General features: G+C 38.6%; 1 protein-coding gene and 1 long non-coding RNA gene across 2 annotated transcripts in view; one reads left to right on the top strand and one right to left on the bottom strand.

Annotated features, from left to right (window-relative positions):
• The window catches only part of RIN2 (Ras and Rab interactor 2), a 231,602-nt gene extending 221,802 nt beyond the window's left edge, over positions 1-9,800 (top strand). Inside the window, 2 exon segments of the mRNA XM_020986767.2 lie at positions 4,365-4,528; positions 7,961-9,800. Of these exon segments, the coding sequence (XP_020842426.1) occupies positions 4,365-4,528; positions 7,961-8,287 (491 nt within the window). The 3' untranslated portion in view covers positions 8,288-9,800.
• The window catches only part of LOC110208646 (uncharacterized), a 68,035-nt gene that overhangs the window by 31,738 nt on the left and 15,959 nt on the right, over positions 1-20,338 (bottom strand). The gene's annotated exons all lie outside the window — the stretch shown is intronic.

Genomic DNA, 20,338 nt, shown 5'->3' with positions numbered 1-20,338 from the left:
TATATTTTGTATTAAGAGAAAATACTCTGTAGAAAATCAGAGAATGACAGGGTTTGATTAGGAGGAAGAAATTAGGATCATCTTTAGAGCACAAGTATTTAATTTCATTTTTTGTTATGTACTCTTTCAGTAATCTGAAGTCTATACACACTTTCTTACAATAATGTTTTTAAATGCCTAAAATAAAATATATAGAATTACAAAGCAAACCAATTATCTTGAAATACAGCTATCAAAAAAAAATGTTTTAAAACACATTCCCAAACCCCAGGTTAAGAACCCTCGCTTTAGAGTAAATCACTTATTTCTGTCAGGAGAAATATTCCTGGCCATTCAATTCTCTTCCTGCACTCTCCTTACCTTAGGCAGAATAGGATTCCCACTTATACATTGATGAGGTATCTTACAATTAAAACAGGGACCACTTGAAACCTGAATGCATTGATATGGAAACAGTAGTAAGTGACCAGAAATAGGGTAGGAATTTTTCCTGCTCTAGCTACTTCAGTTCTATTCATGTAGTTCAGAACTATGCAGTGTTCTCTGTGATTTTTAAAAGGGTTTTCTTTGTAACAATGAGTTTTGCTTTGGGTTGATTAAGGAAAGAGGTTGACATTCTTCCACAGTAGCTAGTAAATGTGTCACACCAGCATTCTACCTTCAAGGGCCACTGAAAGTAGACCAGGCCCAAAAGGCCAAAACAGCATCTGTCATCATCAGAAAATGTGCCTGCTCCTTCCCACCTTCCAAAATACATTCACAAATTCAAGCAGTTGAAGCTGGAAAGTAGCCTTTGATTTTGGTTTCAGTGGGACTCCTCCCCTCCTCCATCCTTCTAATTGTTTCAGTTCACCCATAGCTAACCCTAACAGTAGGATGAGAGCCAGAAGTCATCCTGTACTGATTTAGGCTTAGTAATAAATATCTTTAGTTCCTGTTCCACCAGAGAACCAGTTAATACTGAGCCTCTTTCTTCCTCTTGACCTGGCTTTCACCTGTTTTTCCCAACCCCAAATAGTACTTGTAACTTTGGAATCAGAAATTCAGGGATGAATGATGAAGACACTTCCCCTCACTGTTTTCATCTTCCCTCCCTTTTTGGACTGGAAAAAGCCATGTAGATTTGTCTGTAGGGACTAGAAGAAATGCACAATAATTTCTATGGCTCCATTTCCTTTCTTCTACCACTTATTATTACAATACAGTGCCAAAATAGGGGGTGTGGAGTGGGTGGCCTTCAAAATGTTTGTTTGGCAAGTGAGATTCTTGTGCAGTTGGAGGTGGTATGTGAAAAAATAAAAATGCACTAAGGAAATTGCCTTTCTCTTTTTTAAGGACATCTATGTCTCTTATTTTTTTCCTGTATTCAAATTGGGGGTTGAAGTGATTGAAAAGAGAAGAAGAAAATTAGAGGCTGCTTTTACTAAAGTGTTTCCTGTTCATTTGGGGTCTGTCTCTCCCATCTTCCCTCCTGGTAACATTTAATTATCTTTCTACCTTTTTGCTACCCTCCCTTGTGCTGTCTGGTTCATTTTGGTTAAAGTATAGGAGCAGTTAGTTGAAGCCACTGTAGACAGCAAGAGTTCCTTTAAAATAGAGCCTTGAGCTCAAGGCTGCTGACCACTGGTGATGAATTACTCATCCTAATCTTTATATTGCTAAGCTAAACCTTTCATTAGTTTGTTGGGCAGCAGACGTTCCTGCTGATTAAGCATGTCTTAACTTTTATTGAAAAGATATCATGTGAAAAAAATTCCTTTTAAATGCATTCTAATGTCAGGGTAGTAGTTTTGCTGAAATTATAACCTTTTTGTTTTTAAGTTTATTAAACTTAGTTTGTGCTGTATATCCTCCTTTGTTCCTTGGATAAGTTTTGAAGTTTAAAAAAACTTTTCATAAGGAAAAAATAGCTTCTCTCCACCCTGTTGACTTCCCTAAACCCCAAGTCTAGTTCAAGGTCTAGATCAAGTTCCACCCTCTCCACAAAGTCTTTCCTGGTTACTATAGCCCACACTCATTGCTTCATCCTCTGGGCTTCTAGAGCTTTTTTGGCCTGTGCCAATTCACCCACTGTTCATGAGCTCTTACTGTGTGCAGAGCACTGTGCTGGTCACTTTAGGAGATGGAGCTCAGGCTTTGTTGTTGCATTTATTAAAGCACCACTTACAGATGACACCATGCTAGATTCTATGGAAATGGGGATTAAAATAATAAGTTAGGATCCCCAACTTCAAAGATCTTTCATTCCAGTGGTGGAAATAAGATGTTACCTAACATGAAGAATTGCTATAAACTTTAAAGTGTTACACAAAAGCATCTATCAAGGTATATAGTCCCCTCCAAAATAAAAGAAAACAAAAAAGCCAACTGATATAAGGCAGGATATAATACAAAAGAAATGCACAGCATTGCAAGAGTTAAGAGGAATGAGAAATCACGTCTGGCTCAGAGGATCAGGAATGACTTCATGGAAGAGGTGATGTTTCAGCTGGGACTTGAGAGGAGGATGTATTTTGATGGGCAGTCAGAGAAGAAAAGAAGAGCATTCTAGGCTTAAGGAATGGTATGAGCAAGCAGGAAAGCTTGCTTAAGGAATGACAAGGGGTCCAGTATGACTATAACACAGAGTACATGCAAGGGAATAGAAAATAAAATGGTGGGATTGTAGGTCAGAGATACTTGGTCAGGAAACAGTTAGCACCTATTTTGTACCAGGCACTGTGCTGAGTACTGGGGATGCAAAGAAAGGCAGATGGTAGTTCCTGATCTCAAGGAGCTCACAGTCCAATGGGGAGACAAATGCAAACAAGTATGCACAGACAAGCTCTATACAAAATAAACAGGAAGTAATCAGCAGAAGGAAAGTGCTGGAATCGAGGTAGATCTGGAAAGGCTTCCTGTACAAGGTGGGAAGTCAGCACTAGAAGAAACTATAGAGAGCATCTCATCCAACCTCTTCATTTTAGAAATGAGGAAATAGACCCAGAAAGTTTAAGTAGCTACCAAAGGTCATGAAGGTAGCAGACAGTAGTCAAGCTGGAATTTTAACCCAGGTTCCCTGATTCCAAACCCTTGAAGCTTGGTCCATTTTGAAAGCATAGATAATTTTATTTGGCAGACAACTGGGAGCTAGAGAAAGGTTTTGAATGGGACAATCTAATATGTCTTTGGAAAGATGAATCTGAAATAAGTAGGATAGATTGGAGGCTGTAGGTAATGGAGCCAGGGAGACCATTGTCAAGAAATAGATCATGAGGGCATAAACTAGGGTAGTGAGAAATGAGAACAGAAAAGAAAGGATAGCTTTGAGAGAGCTTCTGGAGCAGAATTTTAGGGATTTGGTGACCAAATTAGGTATGAGTGGGAGGGAAACAAGAAAGAAAGGCCTTAAAAATAGCTGAGGTTTTGAGCCTGGGTGACCACAATAATGGGGCTATCACCAGAATAGGGAAGTCTGGAGTAAAGTTAGTTTGGAGAAATAAGATTTTTATTTATTTCATTATATATTTCCTAATTACATTTTTTATTTTAACTTTCATTTTTAAAATTTTTGATTTCGGAATTCTCTCCCTCTACCCCTGCCTGCTCTGATATATTGGTGAGCCAATATATCAATTATACATGATCTAGCATAACTTTTATTAAATGCCTACTGATAAAAAAAAAAACAAACCACAATTTAAAATACGGTGCAATACAACAAGCAGGCAGAGCATCATACTAGACGCTGATAAAGATACAGAGTGCAGAGAAGGCCCTGGCCCTGTTGTTATGACTCTTAGATCAGGTATGGGCAGGAGTCTACTGAAGCCAGTTTGAACTGGCTCTTTCCATGTGAACATTTAGACCAAAGAAATCAGCAAATGTCACAAGTCAAGGCTTGGTTTGTTGCTTTGTTGATGTCTAGACTTAAGAAAATAATGGAGAAAATATAATAATGCAGATTAAACTTAAAATTATATTGGGAATTTTTGTAGACCCAGTTGTTAAAACATTTACCAGCGCACTCCTGGGTCCAGGTTAGACTAGGTAGCTTCTATAGCTCCTTCCAACTCTGAGAATGTGATTCCACAACGAGTGAATAAGTCATCATTTATATTTCCAAAAGGGGCTCGTGCAACCAAGAGAAATGTGTGTACACAAGTGATTCTGCTGGGCAATTTTTCTATGAAGCAAACTCCTGTATACCCCACTTATATGAGTAAAGAAAAGAGAATAAGAGAACACTTATATGAGTAAAGAAAGAAGAAGGTGGGGGGGAGCTCATTTTGATTGCAATTTATATATTTTTTATCATAGTAAAGTTTTAATCATTTCATTACCAAGGACTCTTTGGAAAAATAATTTGCTGCTGTCTTTCACAGGAGGCTATTACTTGACCAGTGCCTATGGAGCACTTTCCTTAATAAAAAATTTCCAGGAGGAACAAGCAGCTCGCCTGCTGAGCTCAGAGACCAGAGACACCCTCAGGCAGTGGCACAAGAGGAGAACGACCAATAGGACCATCCCATCTGTTGATGACTTTCAGGTATGGGGCTGCTGAGGAAGGGAAATAGATTACTTATCTGTCTCATTTTCAGCCCACCAGGAAGGCAGCCAGTGTTAAATTCAGGGCTTGGCTCACGCAGTACATTGGAAATTAAATTCCATGTGTTTCCGGCTTTTGTTGAAATGCCCAAGAGAGAAGAAGTATTTTAAGCTACCCCCTCTCCTTGAGTTTCACTTCTCTTTTTCCTTCTTGGTTAAAAATAAAATACTGGATTCACTGGCACTTAAAAATGAAGCCAAGCTAAAGCAGAATTTGATTCATCTGGAGTGCTACATGAAGAGCAAACTCTGAGAGGGTGAGGCACCTACCACACATAATGGAGGGGATAGGTCTCTGAAGGTGCCAGTACCCAAACAGAGTCACTATCCCTTTGAGCTGACAGCAGGCTGTGATTGCTCCTCACCTCACCTTCCCACACCTTAGACTAGTTTCCTTATATGTTGGTGATGTTGAGGGAGTAACAACTGTGGTAGCAGGTGTGATAGGAAATAGACAAGGGAATTCCTGAGACACCTCCTTCCCCAGGTTTTCTTACTGTCTCCAGTTTAGGATTTTTCATTATCAAGAGCAAACTGGTATCTGGGCTTTTTGTTTAGTTTAGAATTTTTCATCATAAACAATAAACTGGTAATATGGGCATTAAAATGGAAGAGAGGAATTAATATTGAAAGAAGGGGAAGAGGGGGTCTACTTTTGACTTTTAATCTGATATATAGATACAGAAAATAGACATAATGTACAAACGGCTAGTTGTATTTTGAGATTTAGTTTGAATTCTAAAATTCTCCAAGGTGGTGGTATTCATATTTACTTCTACTCCTTCTAAATCAGGAATGGAATCTAAATCTAAATCCAGGGAATGGAACTGAACTGAATGAAAGGGTTTTGCCCATTTGCTTCCCTGTCTTCTTACCCCACTTCTTTTTTTCCCTTCTTTCTTTAGATCTTCCATCCCTCTTAAAATAGCTGAGGGTTCAGTTTTGATCAGAGTTGGCTCTCCTTTAATAGGCAAGATCAGCAAGTTAGACACCAAAATTATCTTCTAAGAAATTTCTTCACAGACACATAAATTTGAAAAGGATGGCTGCATCTTTTCCCCTGTGGGTCGCAAAAAGAAATGCTCCAAATGTCTGATGACTTAGACACACACCCAAGATCTTGCATTATGTTCATCTTCCTGGGATTACATATTGTAGGACATATGTCTTTCAGAGGGAAGAACAGAGGAATTGAGTGAAGCTCCCTCTCCCCAGCTCCCTCCCTCTTCCCCTACCCCTCCATATGTATTCCCTGCCTTTACTGCTACTCTCATTATCTGGTGTTTGTTCTCTATAATTGTCTTTCAAGGCTCTTTATCAAACAGAGAAGCTGAAAAGCCTACCATTTTTTGAAAAGCCTCCTCAGCTTGGAGAAGCCAAATATGATTTGAAGACTGAAGCTTTAGACTTAAAATGACTGTTTTGATTATTTAGCTTGTTTGTCAAGGAAAAAGTTCAGTGCAAAAGAAACACTTTAGAGTTTTGAACCTCTAAATTGTTGTTAACAGACTGGTCTGGATGATAGATGATTTCTTCTTTTCTCTGAAATCCCCTTGCTCTACGCAAGTCCACACAATCTCTGCAACTTATGGTCTTAGAGAGTTACTTGAGGCACTCGGAGCATAAGTGACTTGACCAAGGTCACAAAGTCATATTGATCAGAAGTGAGACTGAGTCCAAGTCTTCCTGTCTCAAAGGCCGGCTTTACAGACACTGTGGCATGCTACTTCTATGTTTAGATAATGTTTTATATTTTTCAAAAAACTTTCGTGAATGTTATCTCATTTGATCCTGACAGCAATCCTATGGTGAAGAAAAGACAGGTATTATTATTGTTCTGATTTTGCAGATGTGGAAACTGGGGCTTTAGAAGCTCTAAGATATTTATCTAAAGTCCCAAGGCTAAAAATTTTCAAAAACTGAGACCAAAACCTAACTCTTTTGCCCTATTTTCACTTGGCCAAGTTGCTTCCTATTTAATAATAGCACAAGGCAAGAATTGCTTCTGGTTAGGCTTACTGCACTTTTCCTTTTTCTCATGTAAAGTACATCCTCAGCTGCATGAATAACTTGTGTTCGTAGAATCACCCACTCCTACCACATAGTCTTCTTTTGACTTCACTGACATTGCATATGCAGTCATCTGGAGGCCTGTAATTGCTACCACTCCCCAGCCCAAGGCCCCACCCTACCATAATTTACCTCCAAGATAAAAATGTTTGTGTGTGTGCACGCTTGTGCACATACACAAAAAGCTTATTTTTCTTACAATGTATTTGCCAATATTTTGTTTTTTAATCAGTTTTGAAAATTTTGAAATAATTTATTTCATATCACCTTAGCATCCCAGGAAGTTGAAGGGATAAAAAAAAATATTTTATAGTTAACTAACTAATACTTGGCAAAATACAAAATTGAAATAAACTTCAAATATATGATACATAATGTAGTCTTAAATCTCCAAACTTGAACGTACTCTTTGTGTGCATTCACTGCTGAAAGAAATTGATGGTGAGAGTGGGAATTTAAGACATTTTGTAACAGTCAAAGGAGAGAGAATGTGTGCTCAACTCATTGAGAAGTTTCAAAGTTCAAAGTATAAACAAACATTTGGTGTTTGACAAATTTGCCAGTAATCATTATTGCTGTGTGAGTGAAGGGGAGGTAAGGGATAGGGGGAATTGAAAACAAAGCACTACGTGTATGTATTTCAGCATGCATGTGTATGTGTGCAGAGAGAAGAGAGACATTTGACAGCTACTTCTGATCTTCTTTGTCCCTTAGAATTCAGCGCTTCTTAAACTGTGAGTTGCAACCACAGTGCTGAAGGGGTCAAGAGTAGAAAAAGTTTAAGAACCTTGTGGATGATACTATATGCCATAATATACACAAAGTAGAAATGTATTTCCTCAGGTCCCCACTTGAATTTAGGGAAACAAAGTTTAAAAAAAAAAAGAAGCAGCAGCATAGAAATTGGTCCCTAGGCCCATAAACTTAGGCACCAGGTGTCTGACAAGTGAGGAAGTCAGTACCAACCAGGGCCTTGAAATGGCTCACTACATTTATTAACTCTATTTGCAAATTAAGGTTTTGATATAGGGAAAGAAATAACCGAGGCTGTAAGTGTGCCCAGAAATATTTTCCTTCTAGTGAAATACTTTCTCTCCCCAGGCACTGAAATTCCAAAAAGCATTGCTCACCTCATAGAAGGCACATCTCGATAAATTAAAATTCATTCACTCTCATCTCATGATGTAGTTTACTCTGATGATTAATGATTGCTTTGTACATTTTGAGCCAAGAAAATTGGCAGTCAGTATTCTCTGCATGTCCTGATTTTGTTTGTGGTTGTTTTTTTTTTTTCATGCTACAGAATTACCTCCGAGTTGCCTTCCAGGAGGTTAATAGTGGTTGCACAGGAAAGACCTTATTGGTGAGGCCCTATATTACTACTGAGGATGTGTGCCAACTCTGTGCTGAAAAGTTTAAAGTAGAGGACCCTGAGGAGTACAGCCTCTTTCTTTTCGTTGATGAAACTTGGCAGCAGCTGGCAGAAGACACTTACCCTCAGAAAATCAAGGCTGAACTACACAGTCGGCCACAACCTCATGTCTTCCATTTTGTATACAAGCGAATTAAGAGTGATCCATATGGAGTCATTTTCCCAAACAATGAAGAAGAAAATGTTTCCACATCATAGAAGGATGCAGGGTTCTTCCCCAGTAGTGCACGTGAGCTATTGTTGGGAATGTCACTTTCTTGGCAGCCATATGCCTGAGATTCAGAAAGGCAGGCTCCAGTCTCTTGCTCAGTGGCCAAGCTGTGAGTAGTGCTTATTGTGAATATGCATACAGTGGAGGTGGCTGGGATTACCTTCAGCTACACTGTGTCCATGCAAAGCAAGCTGAGTTTCTTGGAATGTTAGAATTTCTCCTTCAATGTCCTTCAGACACTTGATTTCTACATCATCCTGAGGTCTGTTTTCTATCCACCCTTTAGACAGGTTTATTTTGATTTAAGCATATGTGTATATGCTGGATAAATTTGTTGTTTTCTAGGCTAGTACTCTTGATTTCACCAGCAGGTGTTTGACAAGACTGTCCGATGCAGTGCATCAATTAACTCTCACAGTTCTGTGGATGGTTGCATCATCCTTTCCTACAACTAATATTTTTTTTATAAAAAGCCTCTGTTTTTATATTTCATAGAAATTTTTATAGCAGTTGCAGGTAAACTGTCAGGGTTGGTTTTTAAAATATTTTTGTAACTATAAAATATTCTATAATTATGCATGTGATTTTTAACATTTAATATACAAAAAATAAATCTCTTGCTGGTTTTAGAGTATTGCATTAAGAAGTTCCTCTTTTCTGTAACTGGACATTTGGACAATTTTTTAAAAAGAGAGACTGCTGGGTTTTTTAAGCAACTTGTATCACTGACACTGGCCTCTGAATGCCTATAGATAAGTCTGATGTACTGTTTTCTTGAGTTTTGTTCATGCACAGTGTGTTTTGTTTTGTTTTGTTTTTTACCAACAAGCGATGCTGGGAGTAATGGAAGAACTGAATGTAGAGAAAGGAAGAGGGAGAATGTATAGAACATAACCTAGGAATGAACTGTTAGTCTGCTGGTTCAGGCTTGTTATAGAAAGTGGGGGAAGGAGATGGAAGGAATCTCGTCTGCTTAAAGTACTGTAAATATGCATTGTGACTTGGCAATATCTGTCTTGAATGTGATTTACTTTTATAAAGAATTTTCAAAAACCAACCAAGAAAATCAATGATAACACTAATGTTCTCTCCCAGTAAATCAAAGCTAACAGCATCAAACTGCTCTGAGTTGAAAACAAGGATGTGTATTGATTGATGCTGTTAAGGGGAAAAGGGCTATCTAGAAAACCATTGAAAAAATCCCTTTGAGTTACAGAAATGTACATTGAAATTAAATTTGCATGTGCTTGTAAGACCTGTTTAAGAGTGCAGTAAATTATGGTTCTTCTGTCGGTGTACAATCCAGGTAGTTACAAGAGAACAGCTCTGCTACATGTAAAGATTTGTAGCTGTCTATTACTTGGAAGGATCTGTACCTTTTTTTTTTTTGCATTGGTTTTTTCACATATCTGAAACCCTCAGCACGTTCTGTGTTGTATTCCCTTGTGTAAATGATAAAGAATGGATTTTGCACATAATACAGTTTAATACTATATAATAGTCATGTGTGGAAATTTGTTCTTTTTAATAATTCTGTTGGTTGCTTCATTTTCTTCAGCAATATCACATAACACCAATGTAACAGATCAGAAATCCTTTCCAATGTTTGTGATTAGAAAACACATGAAGAAAGTATATATAGGGGAAATACTAATATGTGGAATGAAGGAGCTCAAGTAAAACTTATGATGCAAAAGGATTTCTAATTTTATTCACTGCATTAGTTATAGAAAATCATGATTAATCCAAATGCAGTATGCAGAAAGAGGTAGCATGCTGTAGTGAAGTGAGGGCTAGCTAGTCATGGAGTCAGGAAGACCTGGGTTCAGGTCCTTTTTCGGACCCATATTTGGCTGTTGCCATGAGAACACAGAAAAATCATTCAACCTTTCAGTACCTCAGACAACTATCTAAATTATAGATCAGTTGCCAGTCTATAACAATGAAAGGACTTTGTATCCTGGAGGTTTCCAGAGTGGTTGAAATCTATGGTCAGAACTGTATCAGAAAAAAATCTAATGAAAGATCAATATGATCTCAGTAATTATCTTTCAGGAACAAGTAGCTCAGCAATATTTCAGAATCAGGGCACGTGTTCAGAAGGGCTTTTGTGTCTACAGCAATTAATATCTCTACCCTCTGAAGTGTTCACACTTAATATTTAACGAATTAAATGAAAATCCTAGTCCCCAAGCCCTGAATCAACATTATTCTGCTATGTGTTTTTTTTAAAGCAGGGTGTCCCAAGAAGTCTAAGTATAGTTTTAAAGCTTTAATAACTCAAAATTGCCCTAAGGCTTTTGGGACACCCTATAGTTGCAACATTTAGGCTCTTTATTAGAGATTCCAGCATTGAGCTGCCCTCTTCTGGACAAATTAGAAATGACATCTTTTCTACCATTAATGTTTATTATTTATAAATTCATGTTTATCATTTAAAAAATCCAATTCAGGAAACATTCATTAACATAAAGAAGGTGAAAAGTGGAATCACAGAATGTTGGAGCTGGAAAGAAATTTAGAGCTTATATTTATTTTCTTATCTGTATTCCCATTTTACAGATAAGAAAACAGAGGTGAAATACCTTGCCTTGACTATAGCATCTAGTCAAGAAATAAATAGTGAATTTTAAGACTTGACCTGAAGAATCTTGGATAATAGAATGTAATAGAGACAGAACAGGAGAACATGATGTGAGCAGAAGAAAACATCACAAGACCATTCCTTGATCTGCCTGCTATTGAGCAATGTTTCCTTTTTAAAATTACAACATAACATGTGTCTCCACTTTTTCCCCCATGCAGACATTTCTCACTTCTCAAATTGCCAGGAAACAGGCTTCAGTAAAATTTGGAAGGGATAAAAAGATAGTAAAAAATATACATGCAAGGGAGGAAGAAGAGAATGAATCACCAAATATAAAAATGTTATGAAATTTGGACACAGACCAAAAGAACTTTTGGTACCATGTATGTTGTCAGATAATACCCCTCAGGATCCAGAAGTTTAAAAACAAATCCCAACAACTGTGTGAAACAGTTTAGTATCAATGTGGAAGTTACTACTTGAGAGAGACAAGGAAATGAAGTCAGGAAATTCAAATGGTAACACTTTTCATTCATAGAAATACTAACTTGCCTCTACTGCTTTTCCTTCAAGCTCGTGATTTTTTGTTCAAACACTACTATAGGAAAGGATAGAAACAAACATTTTATTAAGTGCCTACTATGTACTAAATGCTTTACAATTATCTCATTTGGTCTTCAAGACAACCCTGGGAGGTAAATGCCATTATTATCCCTATTTTACAGTTGAGGAAACTGATGCACACAGAAGTTCTAAGTGTCTAAGACCTGATGTAAACGTAGGCCTTCCTGACTCCAGGCCTAGTGCCATATCCACTGCACCACCTGGCTGTCTCTACTCCCCATTATTGTAGGGAAGAACACCTTAATGGTCCATGTGGTCCTTTTTGTAATGCCAGAAGTCTCAGGAGGATAAATTCCCCAAATACTAAGAAATACTTAATGGCATCATTTTTATCTATCCAAGTTCTTCTAGCAGTATTTTATAGCTCATTTATAGAATGACAATTGAAAGTTATTTCTTTAGTTAGGAGCTCTTACTTCTCCTGATACTCATACTTTCAAAGACATTACTGTTAAAACAATTGTACAGAAAGATCACAAACACTATAAAATAAAGGTATACAACTTAATGGTTTTTCTTCAGGATTAAGTTCTAAACTTTAGAGCCCTGGCCAGCTCCCTCCAAAAATGTCCTAATAGAACTTTTGATAGAAATCGTTTAAAATTTTAAACATCAAAAATATTTCGCACTGCTTCATATTTAATATAAATGCACATCCATAGCAAATATGCACATGAACATATGCAAAGGAAAAAAAATAAGTAAACTCCTAGAGACCATTTTAGACAATAATGAATGTCACTTGACTGACATATAGGAAAATTCCAGTAGCACATAGAAATACATTAGGTGTTTGGTTTTTTTCTTCTTCATAAACTACCATTAAAAACAATTGGTTAAGAGATACGTGGCTAAAATGCCATATGAAATGCAGTTGTTAGAGTGTGAGTTCAGATCCTGCCCTAAACACTTAATAACTATGTATCCCTGAGTAAGCTTCTTAAGTTCTTCAAACCTCAGTTTCCTCATTTGTAAATGAGTATAATAATGCAGCACTTATTTCAAAGAGTTATGAAGGTCAAATAAGATCATGGAATCTTAGGGCGTTGGAAAGGACCAACCCCCTCATTTTACATGTAACTAGGGATTCAAACAGACTTTCCCACCTCTGAAAATCTCTGAAACCCAGTGGCATGAATTCTGGGATTTGTAGTCCCAGTTGTTTTCTTGGTATGCTAGTGAAGATGGAGAAAGACGCTAGCCAGACTGCACAGAGACATATTCTCTCTGAATGATGCACTCAGAAGTAGACAGATAGCTCTCCTACAAAAGGCAAAATAACAAATCAATGATCAAAACTTTGGTTTCCAGGTCTAGGTTGCAGAACCCATCCTTTCCTAGTCCATGTCTGTCATTTCTACAACTAAGCCAGAGGAATTTGACATTCCACCCAGGAGACTTCTGGTCCTAAGGAAAGTGGACGATAATGAAGATGCCTCCTCTTGTTCCTCTGACAACTTGTCTCACAAGAGAGCAGTAAATTCAGATCCCAAGCAACTAAGCCAAATTGACTTCACCCTTCCTAAGAAAGAAGGAATGTCCTTTTTTGGTAGACTTCAGTCTATGGATCATTAGCTTTCTTGATCTAATGTATATATGAGTGGGAACTATGCTTATTTGGAGCGACCAGAGCCCCAAAATGAGGTTGTGCAAAAGCACCCTTTCTCCTCCTCCTTTCAAAGCTTTTGAAATAAGCATTTGTTTTCCTTTACAGAACATAGCCCAATAACCAGCAGAGGAAGGGTAGGCATTTTGTGCTACAAGTTCAGAGACTTGCAGGCTTGGCTTTTCAGAGGCCCAGTAATCATACTGGAAAAAAAAAACTGATGGGTGTGGCAGAAGCTTGTTGAACTCTTCCTTGGGATCTGCAAAAAGTTGAGGAAGTGTGTTAACTTCTCCTTCTCCTCCCTCTGACTGCAGATGGCAGAGATTTACTTCCAAATATCTCTCTTTAAGCAGTTCCTAATCCCAGATATTTTTCACATAAAACTATGCTCAGTCATAACTTGTATGTGATTCATGTCTATTATTAATTATATATAGAGGGACTATATCAGAAAAGGCTAGTAAAGGATGTATGATATGCAGAAATAAAGGACAAATCTCTGTCTATAAGTCAATAAGCATTTATTAAATGCCTACTATGTTTCAGAAACTGCTAAGCACTGGAGATACAAAGGAAGGCAAAAGATATTTCCAGGGTAAAATGAATTCGTTTTCCTCCATCCTCCAGCTGAAAATCATGAGATAATCTTAATAGTTTTGATTTTTTATTACTAATAACTCAAACTGCTAAGGGGCTAGAGATATTAAGTATAGATTGGAGATTATTTACCTTAAACTATGCAGAAGTCTTGAGAATAGACTAAGATGGTATAGCAGGTTTGGAGAAAAGTTGGAAGCTTTTCTCAGAGGCAGCGAGCCTCAGGCATAAATCATTACTCATTGTTTTCTTTTGAAGCTAATGTGTGTTCCTAGTCTCTGTGAGGCATTGACTAAAACGTGCTTACTAAATAAAAGAGAATCAGGTCTGGCTAAGAGACTAGTTGAAGCAGGTGGAGGAGTGATAAGTGAACGTACCCTAAGAAAGAAAGGAGTAGGCCTTTACCTTCAACCTGCAAATCTTGCCAGATAGCTCTACCTGCTGGTTACGTGCAGATGCTAAAAGTGAAGTCCCAGGAAGGAGATTAAGTCATAGCTAGTTAGTGGCAGCTAGGTGAAATAGTGGTCCGAGTGCTGGGCCTGGAGTCAGGAAGACTTTTCTTCCTGAGTTCAAATTTGGCCTCAGACACTTACTAGCTATGTGACCCTGGGCAAGTCACTGTTTGCTTCGGATTCCTCATCTGTAAAATGAGCTGGAGAAGGAAATGGCTAAACATTCCAGTATCTTTGCCAAGAAGACCTCAGATGGGGTCACAAAGAGTTGGACACAACTGAAACAACTGAACAACAACAGTAAAGGGCAAAGTCTCTGGAGTTTGAATCTAAATCTTCTAATGTCAAATCCTGTCCTCTTTTCACTATAGCACATTAAAATGAATCATCAAAAAACAATTAGTATTAAGTGGAAATTCATGTCTTTTATCTAACATAGCTTAACTCTTTAAATAAAAGAGACTTTTGTTATGCATTGAAATTCCAAACAATGGAATTCTACCCCCTTTCTACCATATGTTAGCTAAAGATGAAAAAACCCAAATGTCAAGGTTTCTGTAGATTTGGATACATATGTGTGAATGGCTTCTGGAAGAAATACAGCTAAGTTCCCTGTTACTGAGGTAGATACCATCCTCCCAGGCATCCAGGCTTTAGGTCATCCTTGATGCCTCACTCTCTCTCACCTTCCCCCACCCGTATCCAATTAAAAACAATAGGATTGCCAAGTCCTATTGTTTCAACCTTCATAACATCTGATGTGCCCCTTCTCAACACTGAGATCACACCAGTGCAGTCCCTCATCACCTCATGCCTGAACTATTGCACTAGCCTACTGGCTGGTCTTCCTGCCTCAAGTCTCCACTGATTCCAATCCACCCTCCATTCACCTAAAAACTGATCTTCATAAAGAGACTATCTGACCATGTCACCTTTCCCCTCCCCACTCAATAAAACTCCAGTGACTCCATTATCTCTAAGATCAAATCTTCTGCTTGTCTCTCAAAGCCCTTCCTAACCTGGCTCCTTCCTGCCTTTCCAATCTTACGTCCTTCTCCCTCTGACATGCTCTGTGATCCAGTGACCTTGGCTCCCTTATTGCTCCTTACACACACCATTTCATCTTCCAGATTGGAGTACTTTCACTGGCTGTCCCTTAAAGTGGAACACTGGTCTTCCTTATATTCATCTCCTAGCTTCCCTGGCGGCCTTAAAGTCTCAGCAGGTCTCACCTTCCACAAGAAGGCTTCCTTTTGAGACTACTTCCAATTTACCCTATATATAACTTGTTTGCATATTGTCTCTCCCTTTAGACTATGCTTTCCTTGAAAGCTGGGACTTTTTTAGACTGACTTTTATCCCCAGCACTTAATACAGTTTCTGGGCACAGTAGGTACTAAATAAATGCTTGCTGGCTTAATGTGTAATGAATCTCTATCATGCAGATTAAAAGCAGTAGCCCATTCGGAACGGCTAACAGGCAAATATATTTTCCTAAAAGGCAAACGGATTTCTACCTGACTACACCTTTTCAGTTTCTTGCTGAATCTTCATCCTTCTTAAACCTGTGACTGTGGATCTTTCCTAAGGCTCTGTCCTGGGTCTTCTCTTCCTCTCTTATTTCTGTCTCTCTTGGTGATATCAGTAATCATGGGTACAACTGTCATCTCTATACAGATGACTACAAAATCTATATAGCTAGTCCTTGTCTCTCTTCTGAGTTCCAAACCCACATCTTCAACTGCTTACTGGACATTTTGAACTGAATGTCCTGTAGGCATCTTAAATTCAAAACCTTCCCCCCTTCTGAATCTCTCTATTACTAAATGAAAGGATGACACTTTGATAGTGAACCTGGATTACTGTGTATATCATAATCTTCCCAGTAATCCAGGTTTTCACTGCCAAAGCTTCATCCTGGACTCCTCACTCTCATCCCAAATATTCATTCAGTTACTAAATCTTGTTTCCTTACCATATCCCCCCTTCTTTCCAGTCACATAATTACCACCCTAATTCAAACTTTTATCACCTTGTACTTAGACTATTGCAATAGCCTTTTAATTGGTCTCCCTGGCTTAAGGGACTCCTCACTCTATTCCATCCTCTCCCTACACAGCTGCCAAAATCATCTTCCTAAAATATAGATTTAACAGTCTTCTTCTTCTTTTTATTTTTTGCCATTTGGAGTTCAGTGGCTTGCCCAGGGTCACACAGCTAGTAAATGTCAAGTGTTTGGTCTGAGGCCTGATTTGAACTCAGGTCCTCCTGACTTCAGGGCCAGTGCTCTATCCACTGCACCACCTAGCTGCCCTTCAGTCTTCTTCTTAGTCAACTCCTTTATCTCTAGGATCAGATATAAAATCCTCTGATTGGTATCTATGGTTCTTCACAACCTTGCCTTTTCCTACCTTTCCAGTCTTCTAAATCCAACCTCCTTGCTTTCCTGCTCCTTAAAGACAACACTTCATCTCCCATCTCTGGGCCTTTACATTGACTTCTCCATTCTCGAGATAGTTTCCCTCCCTGCTTCTGCCTCTTGACATCCCTGGCTTCTTCCAAGACTTATTCTTCTTCATGAGGATTTCTGTGTTCCCCTTATTTCAAGCTTTCTCCTCTAAAACTATCCTCCTATTCTGCATGTATCATGTATGTATGTATATCAATCTACATATCTATATATCAAATCTTTCTAGATGTCTGTCTGTATATTGAACTTCTTTCTCAGGTAAAAGCAAACTGCTTCTTACTAGTCTCAGCTATGGGAAGAGAGAAAAAGGCACTGATGAAATCAGGGCCGCATGACTCCCAGGATCTTACTTGAGACTCCTATACCAGCCCCTGATTCTGGCCATCCTCTTCTGCCCTCTGTCTATTCTGACCTTCTCCAGTGATACTAGTGACATCCCCCAGCCAGACCTACTTCACACTTCTACCTCCTTCCTTTGACTAGATTCCCCCAGGCCATGCCTTCACTTGTTTCAGGTTACAGCTGAAGAGAGGAAGCTTCCCTAGACACAACTTTACTGCCCCCCTGCCCCCAGGGAAGACCTTCAACAACCTAATTACATGCCTCCCTTCTCCAACCACTGAAACTCCACTTGAATTCATTCCTCAATGGTTCTTATATTCCCAAACCCTCTTACTCTCCTCATCCCCGTGATTCTGAAACCCTAGCTGCTGATATATAAACCCCATTCCCTATTCTAGCTGTTTGCTCCTTTACTCCCATCCTATTCAATCCTACCCTCTCAATGTCCCACACCAGATCTAACCATCCCTTCCACTGTACTCTCTGGGATGCTTACTCCATAATTAACACTTTCCAAATTAAGTCAATGAGCTTTTATTAAACACCTTCTGTGTGCCAGTCACTGTACTAATAAGTACTGGAGATTAAAAGGTAAAAACAATTCTTGATCTCAGTTTGTTCACACTCTACTGGGAAAGACAACATGCAAACAACCATGTTCAAACAAGACAATTACAGGGTAGATTGGGCATAATTCAGAGGGAAGGCACTATTGTTAATGGGGATCAGGAATGGCTTCTTGTAGAAGGTGGAGTTTTAGCTTAGATTCCAAGGAAGTCAAGAAGTAGGGATGAGGAGGGAAAGAATTTCAGGCATGTAAGATAACTGGTGAAAATGTATGGAGTTGCTCCTTTTGTCTTCTGGCTCCTTCTTGATGATAGTGCATCCCTGTCCAGTACTATTTGTACTTTTACTCATACTCTCTTCCTTACTGGTCTTCATTCCTCGTCATCCTGCACTCCTGACTCTCTAGACTTTTTTTTTTTGCCATGCCACAGAACCCTCTTTACACTGGGAACTCATTCCACTCCCTGGACTTTATACAATGGAATGTTACTCATTGTTACTTCCAAACTCTTTCTGTACCACCATCACTTAGCAACCTCTCCTGCTTTGAAGTTCATACTAATCAAATTTATCACCCAGACCAGATTCTGATAGATAACCTACTGGCCTACAGAGCATTCTCATTCCTTCCTCAATGACTTCAGTACTTAGTGCCTGGCTCACAGTCTTTCTCTCCACCCCAACTCTTTTCCTCTTACTAAAGGACTTCAATATGCATATTGATACTCCCTTAAATACCCCAACTTCCCAATTCCTTTCAGTTTCTATGACATACTCCTTCACCCTACCTTAGCTACATAGATAGTCCTATTTTTTAGCTTGCCGTCACTCACAAATATTTTTCTTCCATGTTTATGAATCATGAATTTCCTTAATTTGATCATAACCTTTTAGCATTCCATTTTTCCCTCTGCTTTACGATTTCTAAATCTATTCTTTATCCTTACTATGACTTCTAATCCCCTTACTCATCAGTTTTTCCCCCAGGCCATCACCTCTATATTGGCTACACTCTCCTCCCTTCCTAATCTTGACTGCTCAGTGAATCAGAAACTTCTTGTATTCTGCTCTTCTTATTGCTTCATTTTCCTTCTATCACCCTAACCTCTCATGCTCTGAGATGTTGAGTCACCACACTAAAACAGAGGCAGTGAAATGGCATTACAGTAGAGAATGCATATATTTTACTGATCCATGGGCATAGATTGATTGGGAAACACTGGTCTAGATAGAAAGTTCCCTGCCATCTAATATAACTAGAGTATGGAGGATTCTAGTTCCTGATAAAAAGTCACAGATAATGAGATGCACTTCTAACAGTTTGATTAGCTCCTAGAACCTAATCAGGGAAAGAAGCAAAACCCGCGGCAAAAACACATTTTAAATCTCCTTTCTTATTATATTCTTTTCACATATACACACACACCCTACACCCGCCATCTACCCCAGCATGAATTAGATCCTGTGTCAAATGCCACAGTCACTCAGGTGAGTTCCAGACTGGCTGCCTTGCAAGAATGGCTAAGTTGCTAAAGATCCTGGAAGTTGTAATTTTTCCCTAGCCCAGGGAAGGAAAGAGCTATCATAGAACTGGAGCATGGAGTTTTCTGCTACAGTGGCAGTTTTTAATTGTTCTGCAAGAGACATAAAGAAGAGAATTTGCAAGGGGGACAGGGAGTGGCAACCACAGTAGGAGCAAGCAACAGCAGCAGATGGAGGATGCTTTGAAGAACTCCTAAGCTTTGTACTGGCTGGAATATTTTTAGTGAATGAACTATGCCTACTCTAAGAAACTACCTTAACGATGGTAAATCCACTCTCTGGTCCCCCTTTTATTTTATTGCCACATACAAATAGATGATCTTATTTACTACTGTTTCCTCTAAATTTGTCTTGTAGTTATATTTAAGGATTTTATTTTCCTGATAAAGGTACTTTTAACTGCATCTCAAGTTAGTGCCTTTGACAGTGTGTGGATAACAGCAAAAGTTGATATAATTGACTACAAAGAATCTAGGTAGCTGGAAAGATTCAATTCCATTCTGGTAACCAAAAATCACCTGGGGGCTCAGAGCTTTTAAGAATTTTATTAATAATTTGTGTTTTTAAACTTTTTAACTGAGCCTTATTCAGTAGGGCTGAATACAAACCTCATCAATTTCACAATATTTCAAAGATTCGATGGAATTTTAGCTTAGACAGTCAAGAGGTAGAGGTGAGGAGAGAGAGAATTTTAGGAGGGTCTCTTTTTTTATCTCCCGAGTTCTTCACCCTGCAATAACATGGAGGCACAAGAACCCATTGCCAAGACTAATGAGCTCCTCTTGAGGAGTATGTGGACTTCCTGTGGCAAATTTATGGGCCAACATGCATGAATGCTATATAAGACTGGAAGGCACAAAATGGGATTGATCCGTAGCCTTTAAGGGAGTATTCCTATCAAGGACATCAGAGATTTATCAGCATGCTGCAGATCAGGACAAATAAAAGTTGTATAGGAAAAGCTGGGTCTTGTGTATTTGTTTACATTTGTTTTTATGGGCAAATTAGTGGGAATACTATTTGGCCATATAATGCCAAGCTAGCACTATGTGGCACATTTTGGAAAAATGTTTTTAAATATGGCTGACTTAGTAATAAAGGAACTTCATTCCCAGAACATTTCTTACTTAAGGAAGGAAAAAAATAAGCATTTATTAAGCACCTACTATGTTTTAGGCATTGTGCTAAGTGCTTTACAAATATCATCTCATTTGATCCTGATAACAACCCTGGGAGGTGGGTACTATTGTT

The sequence above is a fragment of the Phascolarctos cinereus genome, unplaced genomic scaffold (assembly GCF_003287225.1).
Source record: "Phascolarctos cinereus isolate Bilbo 61053 unplaced genomic scaffold, phaCin_HiC Scaffold_2;HRSCAF=192, whole genome shotgun sequence".
Lineage (NCBI taxonomy): Eukaryota > Metazoa > Chordata > Mammalia > Diprotodontia > Phascolarctidae > Phascolarctos > Phascolarctos cinereus.
The sequence above is the reverse complement of the archived record's forward strand: the minus strand, read 5'-3'. Positions and strand labels throughout refer to the sequence as shown.